The following is a 13,610-nucleotide window of genomic DNA, read 5'->3' on the forward strand; positions in this document are numbered from 1 at the left end:
TCCTAAGAAGGTTTGGCCATGTAGAGTAAGGCAAATGTTCAACATTAAATGTTATATTTTTGTTTTGTCTTTATAGAGCAGAGGAAACATGTTGCTTTTGGCAGTGAAACAGAAGAGGGCGACAGCGCTGACTATGACCCTAATGCTGTGACTGAGGTTGATGTTAACGATAAAGAAGATGAATTTAAAAAGGTATTTACTGTGAAACAACCTCATGCAATTTCACAGACTTATGACTCACAGGATTGTAGGTAACCCCTAATGGTGCTTCTAGGCAATTCTACAACTAGAACTGTTTCTTCTTATATAGTAAACGTCATACCTCTGGGATTGTAATGCCAATGCATTTGACTCAGAGTGGAGACTTTGTTCTCCATTGTTGTGTTAGCAGAGTTACCTATAGGCAAGCTCAGCTTTCAAATCACTTGAGGTCCAGGGATGTGCATTTTTCACTAGCTCTGCAGATGGGCGGTGGACTCCCTCCCAGGAGAAATGCTGGGTGGGCAGATTTCCGTGTTGTGTTGAAAGTGAAGGTTGAGAAGGAGGTATAGAGTTTCTTTCTCCTTAGGCCTCACGCCTCTGGTCGTGCGTCCGTTCTGAATGCCACTCCCACCTTTATACTCATTCCTGCCTTCTCCTGCTCCTGTCCGTTTTCTTTTAATCCCTTATACTCACCTTCCTTTCCTTCTTTCTCTATTTTACACACTATTACACTCTCTAACACACACCCTAATCCGATTTTGGAAATAAACAGCACACATTTGTTCCACTTTGACCTTCTTGCTCAAGGATGATATCACCAATTGATCCAGTAATGCTTTCCTGCTGAGTCTAGATCTTAGCCATAGATTTCTTCTCAGCACCATGTACCAGATGGCCATTATCAATCGCTGGAGTCAGCTGGAGAGAGGAAGTGTGTTTCCACGAGAGTTCTTCTCTTCCAATTGCATTCCCTTTGACGCTGGCTGGGGTCCTCAGAGCCAGATGGAGTACCATCAGAGCCTCTTGAATTGGGGGACCACCTGGAGCTGCGTTAGTGCAGTCACCACCTAAGTAGCTCTGCCTCTCGGGTCTATCTTCCACTGCTGCCAGTATGATCTACCTAAAATATTTGATTATGTCACGTCTGTGCTTCAGCCTGATAATTGACCGACGTTGACCATATTTTTCTTTGTTCATGCCTGATAACCCTCCCTTCTGACCCGACTCAACCTGCGTCACCCTCCCAGTCTCAGAGGGGCTGGGTGGAGAGTGCAGAGGAACAGTTTGGCCAGAGGCTGGCCCTGGAGGTGTGACTCACTGTGTAAGCAAGATGTGGTGCCCAGATGCCTGCCTGGGCTCAATATTTGTCCTACGTTCTGACCGATAAACTTGGCTACTTCTCCTCTGGAGGGAAAGAAGGGCTTGGAGAGAGGGGCAGACCCTTGTTTCATGCTATATATTTTGGTGTTGTAGATTTAAAAATATGTTTATCTGCAAGCTGAGCTTTTTTTTGAGGAAGATTAGCTCTGAGCTAACTCTGCCAATCCTCCTCTTTTGTTACTGAGGAAGACTGGCCCTGAGCTAACATCCATGCCCATCTTCCTCTACTTTATATGTGGGACGCCTACCACAGCATGGCTTGCCAAGTGGTGCCATGTCCACACCTGGGATCCGAACTGGCGAACCCTGGGCCACCGAGAAGCGGAACATGCGAACTTAACCACTGTGCCACTGGGCCAGCCCCTGAGCTTTTTGAGAGTACAGACTAAATATCCTCTTGTGCCCACACCTCTAAGCATTGGGAAGTGCACCACACTTAATCAGTGCTTGTTTTGTTGAGTGAATTATTGAGTATTGAGAAAACTGGGATTATTTTGAATAAACTGTTTTTGAATTTTGGCTTTTGAGTAAGTTCTTATGGTTTGCTAGGGTGTTTATGGAAGCACACTTTTCATATATTGCTTCTTGTTTAAAAAAACAAACAAGTAATTTAGTAAACAAAGAATTTATTTCTACGCTATAATTGAAATTGTATAGTTTATCATTTTTCATCTTTCACGTGTCATTTCTAATATTATTGCTTTGGGTGTGTTAGAGTATTTTTTGTACCAAATTTAATATGATTTTTTATTACAGGAATGTAAAGAGGTCTATGCTTTTTTCTCTCATCAATTACTAGACAGTCTTCAAAAGGCTACACGGTTATCTTTGGACACAATGAAAAGAAGAATATTTGTTGCAAGGCAAGTTGAAAAAGTGCTAAATATGTCTGGTAATACTATCATAACGTAATGCTAATAGCATCTCTTATTTTTATTAATTTAAAAAATTATGAAGTTTGGGATCAGTCTGGTGGCATAGCAGTTAGGTTTGCACACTCTACTTTTGGTGGCCAGGGGTTCGCAGGTTCGGATCCTGGGCACGGACCTAGCACTGCTCATCAGGCCACACTGTGGCAGCCTCCCACATAAAAGAGAGGAAACTTGGCAAAGATGTTAGCTACGGGCCAATCTTCCTGACAAAAACAAAAACAAACAAAATTATAAAATTTAAAACATGCCATTCATGAAAAGACTATACGAAAACGTGTAGTGTTGCAAGAAGAGTGGTCGAATGAACAACCGTGTTCCTAGCACCCAGGCCAAGATAAAGAATACTGAGCGCTACCAGTCCCCTTCCTGGTCTTCTCTCTGCTCACCCAAAGGTAACCACTATCCTGACCTTGATGTTTATGTCGTTGTCTTGGTTTTCCTTACAGTTTACCACGTTTGCATCCCTCATCAATGTTTCACTTAATTTTGCCCGTGTTTGAATAGTGTTCAGTATTGCTTTTGAGGTTCATCTATGTTGATATAGTTTATTTTCACTTGTGGATAGTTAGCATGTGTGCAGTCTGTTTGTCTATTCTACTGGTGATGGTCATTTGAGTTGTTTCCAGTTTGGGCTATTGTGAAGAAAGCCCCTGTGGACATTCTTGTACTTGTCTCCTGCTGCGCTTGCTAAGAGGGGAATGGCTGGGCCGTGGGGTATGCATGTGCTCACTTTAGCAGAAAACGCCTGGCGCCAGAGCCCAGGGCTCCTCATCTTTGCACACAGTTGATACTGCTCCATTAAACAATTCTTGGCAGCAAGGGGGTGTGAAACGGCATCTCATTGGGATTTAAATCACCATTTTCCTGGTTACTGATGAGGTTGAATATATTTTCATGTTTATAAAACATTTGTTCTTTCTCTTCCTTAAAATTTGTGTTCTTTTTTTCTTTTCTTCCTTTCTTGCCTGTTTTTCTATCGGGTTGGCTTAATACATAACGTGGTTGTTCTTAACGTATTACTTTGTTGAAAATAATATAGCAAATATCTTCCCTTGGTTGTGTCTTGTGTTTTCATTCTCTTTATGGTAGCCTTTGCTGAATTTAAAAATATTCAAGTTTATCAACATTTTCTTTAAAATACTCAAATTTATCAATCTTTTCCTAGTGATTTGTGATTTTTATATCTTTTAAAAGAAATCTTTACTTCGTAATGTCTTCTGAAAGTTTTATCTTTTATATTTAGGAATTTAATCCACATGGTATTGATTTTTGTGTTTAGTGTGAGGTAGGAGACCAGTGTATTTTTTTTCCGTATGGTTAATTAGTTAACCAAGCAAAAGTTGTTGAAAACTAATTTTTTTTGAGCCTTATTTAAATTACATTTTTGAATCTGTAGATAAATTTGGAGAGAATTACCGCCAAACGTCATAGATTATCTCTCCATTTATTGAAGTCTTCTTTAATATTCTTCAATGAAATTTTTTTCTTTTTAATAATTTTTCTTATTTTTTTTCTTCTTCTCCCCAAAGCCCCCCAGTACATAGTTGTATATTCTAGTTGTGAGTGCCTCTGGTTGTGCTATCTGGGACGCTGCCTCAGCATGGCTTGATGAGTGGTGCCCTGTCCGCGCCCAGGATCCGAACCAGCAAAACCCTGGGCTGGCGAAGCGAGTGCGTGAACTTAACCACTCGGCCATGGGGCCGGCCCCCTCAATGAAGTTTTATAATTCTCTGTGTAAAAGTCTTGCACATTTTTGTTAGGTTTATTCCTTAACTTTTTTTTTAGTATTTTTTTTTTTTGGAAGATTGGCCCTGAGCTAACATCTGTTTCCAGTCTTCCTCATTTTTTTTTTCCCCAAAGCCCCAATACATAGTTGTATATCCTAGTTGTAGGTCTTTCTAGCTCTTCTACGTGGGACGCCACCACGTAGTGTGGCTTGATGAGCAGTGTGTAGGTCTGCGTGGGATCCAAACTCATGAACCCCAGGCTGCCAAAGCAGAGCACGTGAACTTAACCACTCGGCACAGACCTGGCCCGTTTATTGTACATTTAAATGTAAACTCTATAATGTTTAATTTTAAGAACCTTTTTGTTCCTCTAGGGAATTGATAACCTAGCATCTTATGAAACATTTTTTCCCCAATTTTATCAAGATATAAGTGACACATAGCACTGTATTTGTTAAAGGCATATAACATAATGATTTGATATAGTGTCTATTGTGGGATGATTACCATGATGAGTTTAGTTAACATCCGTCACCTCACCTAGGTACAGATTTGATTATTTTTATTCAATCTGATTATCTCTGTCTTGTAACAGAGTTTAATCTGTTTACACTTATTGTGAGTTTTTAATATTGTTGTGGTGAATTTATAATTTTTATTTTGTGTTTTCTTCGATTCATTTCCTTGTCTTTAGGATGGGTAGTTTTTCCCTTTTATCCTCTTTTCTGTGTTTCAGTTCTTTAAGTGGTTACCCTTCAATTTAGAATACACATATTTTGGTCCAGTTTTTATAAAGTACTTCCTGTAGTTTTTCAGTTTTCTAGCTTATTTCTGACTACAAGGGCTTTAGCATACTTTACTCACTGAACTGTACCTACCTTATCATTGCTGTTTGATATTTTAGTCTTACCTTTTTTTTTTTTTTTTGGTGAGGAAGATTGGCCCTGAGCTAATGCCTGTTGCCAGTCTTCCTCTTTTTTTTTTTTTTTTTGCTTGAGGAAGATCGACGCTGAGCTAACATCTGTGCCATTCCTCCTCTATTTTGCATGTGGGATGCCTCCACAGCATGGCTTGATGAGCAGTGTATAGCGCCTGGTATCCAAACCCACAAATCCCAGGCCACTGTCAAAGTGGAGTGCAAGAACTTAATCACTACACCACTGGGCCAGCCCCTAGTCTTACCTGTTTTGAACACTCAAAAATAATTTATTTACTTGCATATTTTAATAAACTTTTCAGGTTCTTGTGTATTTTTTGATCCTGCTTGTTCCTTAGTGAAAGTCTGTGAGGGGTAAACTCCCTTATTCATTTTGAGCCTGAAAAATGCCCTTTTTTGCCCTCACACTTTCATGACAGTTTGGCTGGATAAAAAGTTTTCATTTGTCTCTTAGCATTTTGAAAGAATTTCTCTGTTTTGTTCCGCCCTATGTTGTCGCTGATGAGAAGTCTGCAGTGATCTCGCTGAGGAATGTTTCTTATCCTTGGTGTTCTGCAGTTTTCTTTCCCTGTGTGGACTTGTCTTTACTTAATGCTGCTTTGTTCTTGAAGTGCTCTTTCTATTTGAGGGCTTATAGCGTTCCTCAATCTTGGAAAAGCCTCAGCAATTTCCTCTTCGGTTATTGCTTCTAGGACATTCCCTTCATTCTTTTCTTATGGAACTCCTAGGAGCTGAATGCTGCACAGAGAGATCGCATAATTTATTGTTCCCACTAGGACATTGTTTTGAGTGAAGAGGCGCTTACCCACACGAAGTACCAGGACAGACTTAACCTGAAACTGTCCTGGGCACACTGGACATGTGGTCATCTCAAACGTGGGTGCCGCTTGCTCTGTCTCTCTGTCTCCTAACTACTTTGTCATATATTTTGTCTTTTGGCCTTTCTGGACTACATTATGGGCAAGTATCTCTGTACCAGATCTAAAAGTGATCTCATCTATTGCATCTTAAACATTTCAATTAATGCTTTTTCTTATCCTCCAGGTATTGCATCATTTCTGCCTTTTTAGTTTAGCAATTTATTATTATTTTATGGAGGATAGCCTTCATCTATCGCTTTGAGCATTCTCAATATCCCTATTTTATTTGTCATATTCTATACAGTGAATTTTATCTGGAGCGAGTTTCTGTTCCAATTATTGATTTCTTTAGTCTCCTTTCTTACTGTTAGACTTAATCATGCATATTGGGAGTTTAGTTTGTAGGTCCTCTTTGAGCGAGAGTGTTTTTCATTTTTCTCTGTTTCTTTCTCCTTCCCTCTATATCTAGGAGTTTTGCTTTTGCCTCCACATGACCCTTCGACCCTTGAGTACAGAACCAAGTCTTATTTGTTCACAGTTACTGTCCCTGAAGAGACAGTGCACTGGGAAACGGGAGGTTCAGTCAGGAGCAGAGAAATGGCCCAGCTTGGCCGCTTACTGGAGATGCTGTGGATTTGCTTCTGTCACCCCAGGCCCCCGTCTTCTGGGAAAGCTGCAGCTGGAGGCAGTAGATGGACGGACTTTCTTTTGTTGTTGTTTTGCCTCTCGTTACAAGTGGGGAAACCAGACTTCAGTTTCTGGCTTCAGGTAGCAAGCCTGACTGAGTTCCCATCTCACATGAAGCACTTACTGTCCCATAGTCCACGGGGGCCAGCCACCCACTGTTGCTGCCTGTTTCCCGACCAGAACTCTGGCCAGCCTGTTTTTGTGTTTGTGATCCATTCCTGATTCATGGAGTTGCTTATCTTGTATGTACGCGTTCTTTATGTTCTATCCATGATTGTGATGTATTTGGCACAAAGAGGCATTTTTGAAGTCTGAGCTTGCTGTGCCATGTTGATTTACAGGTGCTGCAGTACTTAAATGATTTTTCAAGAGACATTCATGAGCATGATACTTCAAAATCCTCTTTTGTCTATAATGTCTTTCTCTTACTCTCACACATGCGTGCTAGTTTGGTCAGTTTGGGTTATAATCTCTTTCTCTCACACTCCGCAAATATTGTTTCATTGGCTTCTTTTGTTTCCATTTTCAGGTGAGAGTTCTGCTGCTAATCTGATTTTCTTTTCTAAGTAACAACCTGTTGTTTGATGCCTACAGGAGTTCCCCCTTTATTCTGGCAATTCGCGAATTATACGTTTAACTGTAGGTCACTTTTTCCTGTTAATCCTGTTGGGCACACAGAGAATCATTTCAAGGTGAAAAGATAAGTTTATTCTTAAGTTAGAGAAGAGCTGTGCTTTAATTTACCATATGCGGGGTTCACTCTCTGGATCTAGGTAGTAAGGCATCTCAGAGCTGAGTGACCTTCTGTAAACTATTCAACCTTCTCTGCCTTGGTTTCCTCATCTACAGAATGGAAATAAAAATCACAGGATCTGGGGGCCGGCCCTGTGGCCAAGTGGTTAAGTTCACGTGCTCACTTCAGCGGCCCAGGGTTTCGCCAGTTCGGATCCTGGGCACGGACATGGCACCGCTCATCAGGCCATGCTGAGGTGGTGTCCCACATAGCACAACCAGAGGGACCTACAACTAGAATATACAACTATGTACTGGGGGCCTTTGGGGAGAAGAGGAAGAAAAAAAATGAAGATTGGCAATAGATATTAGTTAAGGTGCCAATCTTAAAAAAAAAAATCAGAGGATCTGCCTCACAGAGTTAATGTGAAGGTGAAGTGTGTTAATTCACGGAAAGTGCTTGGAAAAGCACCTGGCGTACATTAAGCGTTCAATAAACATTACTTAGCTTTATCCTTTCTCTTACTTTTTCTTTAAGTAATTTCTCTTTGTATTTTGCATCTGAAATGTTGAAGAATTCCTTAAGTTAATCCTCTAGTTTGTCAAATCTTACTGAATGATCTAACATGCTGTTTACCACCTCTATCATGTCAGCTGTTTGTTTATACTTAACGAAAGTCTTTCTTGTTCTCAGATTGTACCCTTTTTAATACAGTCTAATGTGCTCTGTTGCTGCATCTTCAATTTCACAGTAAGACTAAGAATTAGAGGGTTTTTTTTCCCTTTGTTTGGGTGCTTTTAGTTCAAAGAGTTCCTTGCAATAATGTGTTTTTCTGGGCACCATTGATCCTGAGTGCAAAAGTTGGGTCCCCACTCTGAACTACAGAGGCTTTATGTGTCTTGTGATCAACCCTCCCTCCCCCCATCTGCTTATATTTATCAATGGAAGTGTGGTTCTTCAGTGATGCCAGCATCTCTTGCTATGGAAAGTTTACCTTTATATAATTTTGTCTGGGGTGGGGACAGAGATCAAGGCAGAGGGAGGTAACCAAACTAATTTGCAGCTCTGATGTGTGTCCTTCTTTACTTGCACTTGTGTGTCTGGGTGTCTGTACTTCTGTGTGAGCATGAGTGATAGTGTTTAAAAAGGCGGTTTTGGGAAGGCTTTGACCAAAACCCTCCTGTTTAATCTTTCAGAAAGTATACATAAAAAGTATATGGAGGTATATGCTTTTTGTTGGTGATCTTGTCTGGCATCTGATACAGGGCTGGGAAAAAGGAGTGCTTGTAGAAAATGTTAAATGGTTATTACTGAGAGAGAGCAACTTTAAAATACTAGAAAATGCCTTTGAGACTAACATTTTACTTCTAAGAATATTCAATCATTGTGTTTTCTTAGTTCTCTGACATTTATGGTTCCGTCATAACATTCTCTTCCTGTAATTTGGTATTTTGGAAATAGCTTTATTTTTGGGATTGAAAGTTGTAGCATAACAAGCTATTTATGAAACTTTAGGTTAAGGTTTATCAGCTAAATGTCCATCTTTTCACAGCCATCACGGACGAAAGTGGTCGGAAGATGTTATTTCCTTTATAAAAGCTGAAGTACATCTTGCAATTCCTAATGTGGTAAGTATTATTAAGTGATCAAGTTAACACAATGATATTTTGCTAATGCATTTAAGAAGTATAGCATTAGAACAACTTTCATTGTAGTAACCTCTTGGTCTTATGTATTTTTTAACTTCATCTCAGTATTTAACAAAAATCAAAATGTTATTTCTATGTATTATAAAAATATTGCTCTGCAGAGCTCACGGTCTGTTGAAGGTTGGTGTAAGAGTTGAGTTAAGCATCTGTTCAGCCATCAGTTAGCAAGTACTTGAAAAATCTCCTTGCTTTTTCTTACTTCAGACATTAAATTGTCTACATAAGACCATCTCCGAGGTCCAAATCCCTACCCCAAGCACACGACCATGAGGCAACCCACTAAGGCCGGCAAAATAGAAAGAGCCTGTGCCCTGAGCACCGTGGATCCCCTCTGCTTCCTCATGGAACTTCTCTCGACTACCACCCCAGCTGCTTACTGGCAGCTGGAACTCCAAGCCCCACAGGATGACTGAGGTGCATTCTGTGATGGGCCAAGGGATAAGGCCAGGCGGGAACAATCTATGGCTCACCTAACACCGCATCTACCCACTCTGGCCTCCTGGAGGACAACTTCTTTGCTTACTTGGCTCATTTAAAGGTCAGAGGTCAGAATCTTGGCAGTATAGCTTCTTCAGTTATTCCGCTTCATCCACATCCAGCACGTACTCCGTAATTTTGGTCTGCATCTAGCCACCCTCACAGGGAAAGGATGACAAGTACTGTGTTTGACCCTTTTGCCTGCAGGAATTGATGGAATGGGAAAACGTCAGAACAGAGAAAAGTCTGAAGTCTGCCCTTCTCTAACATTCCTCTCTTTAAAGCGGCTTTCCACTGGGCCAGTTGAGGCTTTGCCCACTCATCGGGGAAGGAGGGTAGTGAGAACCAAAGGGACTGACAGCGTGTGCTGGCAGTCGCAGGAACTGGTTTCTGCCTTTCCACAGGTAATGGTTCCTAGTTTGGATGACATCCAACAAGCCATTAACCGTATGATCCAGTTAACCCTGGAGGTCAGCAGAGGAGTGGCTCACTGGGGGCAACAGCAGACCCATTACATGAAGCCTGCCGCTACCAGTTCCTCCCGGACCACTACTGACCAGAGTCATACAAGCGCAGGAAAACAGCTGAAGAAGGAAGAGAGTAAGACGTTAAGTCAAATCTCACATCCATAGAACCTTATAATTATAAAAATTAGTAAATGGTCTCTCTCATTCTTCTTGGGTATGCTAGCATATAGATATTTTTAAAAGTCATTTTTATATGCTTCTCTGTTAAATTTTGCATTTGAAAAACAACTAGTGTTTTCCATCTTTCATCTTAAACATAACAGAGAGATGTTTCTTTCTAGATTTTGGTCATGGGTGAGCAAGGATTTTTATCACTGTTCTGCTATCATAATCTTAGAGTCAGAGTTAAAAGTTACAGTAAGCCTTAGTTCTGTTTCTGCTTCCAGCATTGTATTTGGTCTGATAAACTTAGTTTTCTGGAACGTGGTGCTTAGAAAATCTAGGTCATGGGTTCCTCCTATATAAAGTGTATATGAGCTATTCCCTTAAGTAGCTATGAGTGTGATATGACACTGACTCAAAATTCCATGGACATTTTTGGACACTTTCTTGTGTAGAGAATGGAACTGTTTTCTTCTTTTTTCTTTTTTTTTTTTTGCTGTTCTGCCACATTAAAATTTTTTAAATTTATTTTTGACAAGCAAAAATTGTATATATTTAAGGTGTACAATGTGGTGTTTTGATATAGTTATACGTTGTGAAGTGGTTATCACAATCAAAGTAATTAACATATCTCTGTGACCTCCCATAGCTGCTTTTTTTGGGGGGGATGGGAACACTTGAGATCTACTCTCTTAGCAAATTTCAAGTATACAATACATTTTTATTAACTTTAGTCACCATGCTGTACGTTAGGTTTCCAGAATTTATTCTTCTTATCGCTTAAAGTTTGTATCCTTTGATCAATAGCTCCCCTTTTCTCCCACCTCCCAGCCTCTGGTGACCACCGTTCTACTCTCTGCTACTGTGAGTTTGACATTTTTTTACAATGGAATATTATTCATCCTTAAAGAAAGAATGAAATCCTGTCATTTGTGACAATATGGATGAACCTGGAGGACATTATGCTAAGTGAAATAAGCCAGACACAGAAAGACAAATATCGCAAGATCTCATTTACACTTGGGGAAAAAAAGTCAAACTGCTTTTTTCTGAAACAATACCACCTCCACTGGTGATCAGGGAGACATAAATTAAAAACAAGATACTGTTTAAGTTACATGAACAGGTAGCCCAGACCCCAGTGCCACCTTTCTGTATTCCACCAACGCTGCTCTCTCAGCTTATAACTGTGGTCTCTTGGGGCGTTCCCTGCGACAAGCTAATGGAGGATGGAAAATCTCAGACCCGGTCTATGATGAGTTGGCTTGATATGTTGGTGTGAACTGAAAATGGACTTCTGCTGCACTACAGCCTACTCAGGAGTGGCTCTAAAGAATAGTGAGAGGAGGAATTTCCCCTACTGGGCAGAGCTTCAAACAGTATATCCTTTTGAAGGAGGGAGAAATTATCTGAAGCAAAAATACATATGGACTCTTAGGCAACTGCCAATGGCTGAGCTGGTTGTTCAGAACCTAGAAGGAGCAACATTGGGAAATCAGAGGCAAAAGAGTCTAGGAAAAAAACATGTGGACAGATATATATATATATATATATATATATATATATATATATATATATATACATAAAATAGCTGGCAAAATAAATATTTATTCCATCCTTTTTTCAGAGAGGTTAAATAATTTGTCCAAAGTCGCAAATTTAGTGGCAGGTCTGGGAATGAACCCAGATAAAAGGCCTAGAATCCAATTTTCTGACTTTTAGTCCAATGTTTGCCGTTATTCTTTGTTTTGTCCCTAGTTCATTGCATATGTCTCTCTATTATTGTAGCAGGCTAAATGTAAAACTAAAAACCACTCGGTGCCAGAATCTTTGGACTTAGCAACAACCTGGCAAGTAAGAGTTCTATTCTCTCTCAAATTATCAACCAAGTGTGATGGTAGAATAAAGACATTTTCAGACATGCAGTATCTTTAAAAACTTACCCCCAGTTCACCTTTATCCACAAAGTTACTAAAGGTCATACTCTTCTGCAATGAGAAAGTAAAGAAAGAAGAAAAAAAAAGGATGACATGGGCTATTGGAAACAGGATAAAACACAGCTGAGAGGTGAAGGAAATTCTCAGGTGAATGGTGAAGGATGATTACACAATGACAATTGTATTCTAAGCCTAGAGGGCCACCGGTGTGACTCAAGAGAAGGATGAGTTTTGGCTGCCCTCGCGAAGATGCCTGATACCATTGCACTGAATGCCTGGGTGAGCCTGGTCCATGTTCTTGGCTGTGCTTGCTTACTTTCACCAAGTGCTGATGAAGTTGCTGCTCTACTCTCATTGCCACAGGTCAGCTGAGGAAACTCATTTCCCAGTGTTCTGCTTTGACTTGCTACTGACAACTGGAGGGAACTGGAGGGTTGTAGGAAAAGACAGATTAGCCCACTGTCCTGGCTGTATTCCTGATGGACATTCATTACTTGACTCACAAATGCTGCCCTCCAGGTGCCCTGATAATGATGAGACTCGTGTTTTCTATATAGGACTCACTTATGATCCTTTCCCATGGCTTCCCCACAAAAGCCTTTTGTAAACTTGTAGGAGAGCTGAAGACTAGACCCAGAGACTCTGTTCAGCTTCTTTTCTCCTAGGAATTTTTGTCTAACATGGGCAATTAATCTTTCTTTCCTTTACAGCTGGGTTTGTGCTTACTGCTCAGTTTTTAAAAAATTAAGCTGTGTGTTGTTTAGAGATAAGCGTATGGGTTTATCTTCAAAGAAAATTCAGGATAGCGGTTACCTCTGGGAGTAGGGGAGGGCAATGTGATTGGAGAGGGGCCTAGAGAGGGCTGCTCAGATCTTGGCAGCATTCTCTTCTTAACCTGGGTGCTCAGTACATTGGAAGTCTTTTTCTTCTTCTTCTTTGACATATGTTTTATATACACTTCTTAATATGTGAGGTATTTCACTCACTCACACACATCTTCTCTGGTTACTAGGAATGTGAGGGATTTTCTGATAATGGTGTCTGTGGAAAAATCTAGGAGCATTTCTTTCTCATTAAAACGAAGAAGAAACAACCAAGCCTGCTATTATCACTTTTATTCAATATTTTACTGGAGATCCTCACTATGAAATCAGATAATAGAAAATAAGAATAATGATTGGAAAGGAAGACTAAGGTTGTCCTTACTTAAAGATCATGCATCGAAAATCTGAGGAATCTAGAAACAAATATTATATCTAATAAATTCAGTAATGTTTCTGTGTAAAGACCAAGATACAAAAATAAAAGAGTATTTCTATAATGGCCAATAATTCAATTAAAATGTAGCAGAATTATATGTCAATTATATCTCAATAAATCTGGGAAAAATATGATAGAAAAAAATAGATTTTTCAATAGCTACAAAGCCATAAAGTACTTAATAAATAAGTTTAAAAAATATTTGCATAGCATTTTTGGAGAAAATGATTATTATTGAATGACATAATGGAAGATAGGAATAATCCACATCATGAAGAGGTCAATTCTTTGACTAATTTACAAATTCAATATCATTCCAGTGAAATCACAACAGAATTTTTCTATACTTTGTCAATTTAA

At 39.8% G+C, this 13,610-nt stretch overlaps 1 protein-coding gene across 1 annotated transcript in view; it reads left to right on the forward strand.

The window, feature by feature from the left end:
* The window catches only part of DNAH8 (dynein axonemal heavy chain 8), a 283,921-nt gene that overhangs the window by 78,068 nt on the left and 192,243 nt on the right, over nucleotides 1-13,610 (forward strand). Inside the window, exons 23-26 of the mRNA XM_070586021.1 lie at nucleotides 77-192; nucleotides 2,119-2,225; nucleotides 8,791-8,866; nucleotides 9,829-10,024. Of these exons, the coding sequence (XP_070442122.1) occupies nucleotides 77-192; nucleotides 2,119-2,225; nucleotides 8,791-8,866; nucleotides 9,829-10,024 (495 nt within the window). The remainder of the gene's footprint in view (nucleotides 1-76; nucleotides 193-2,118; nucleotides 2,226-8,790; nucleotides 8,867-9,828; nucleotides 10,025-13,610) is intronic.

The sequence above is a fragment of the Equus przewalskii genome, chromosome 19, assembly GCF_037783145.1.
Source record: "Equus przewalskii isolate Varuska chromosome 19, EquPr2, whole genome shotgun sequence".
Taxonomy (NCBI): domain Eukaryota; kingdom Metazoa; phylum Chordata; class Mammalia; order Perissodactyla; family Equidae; genus Equus; species Equus przewalskii.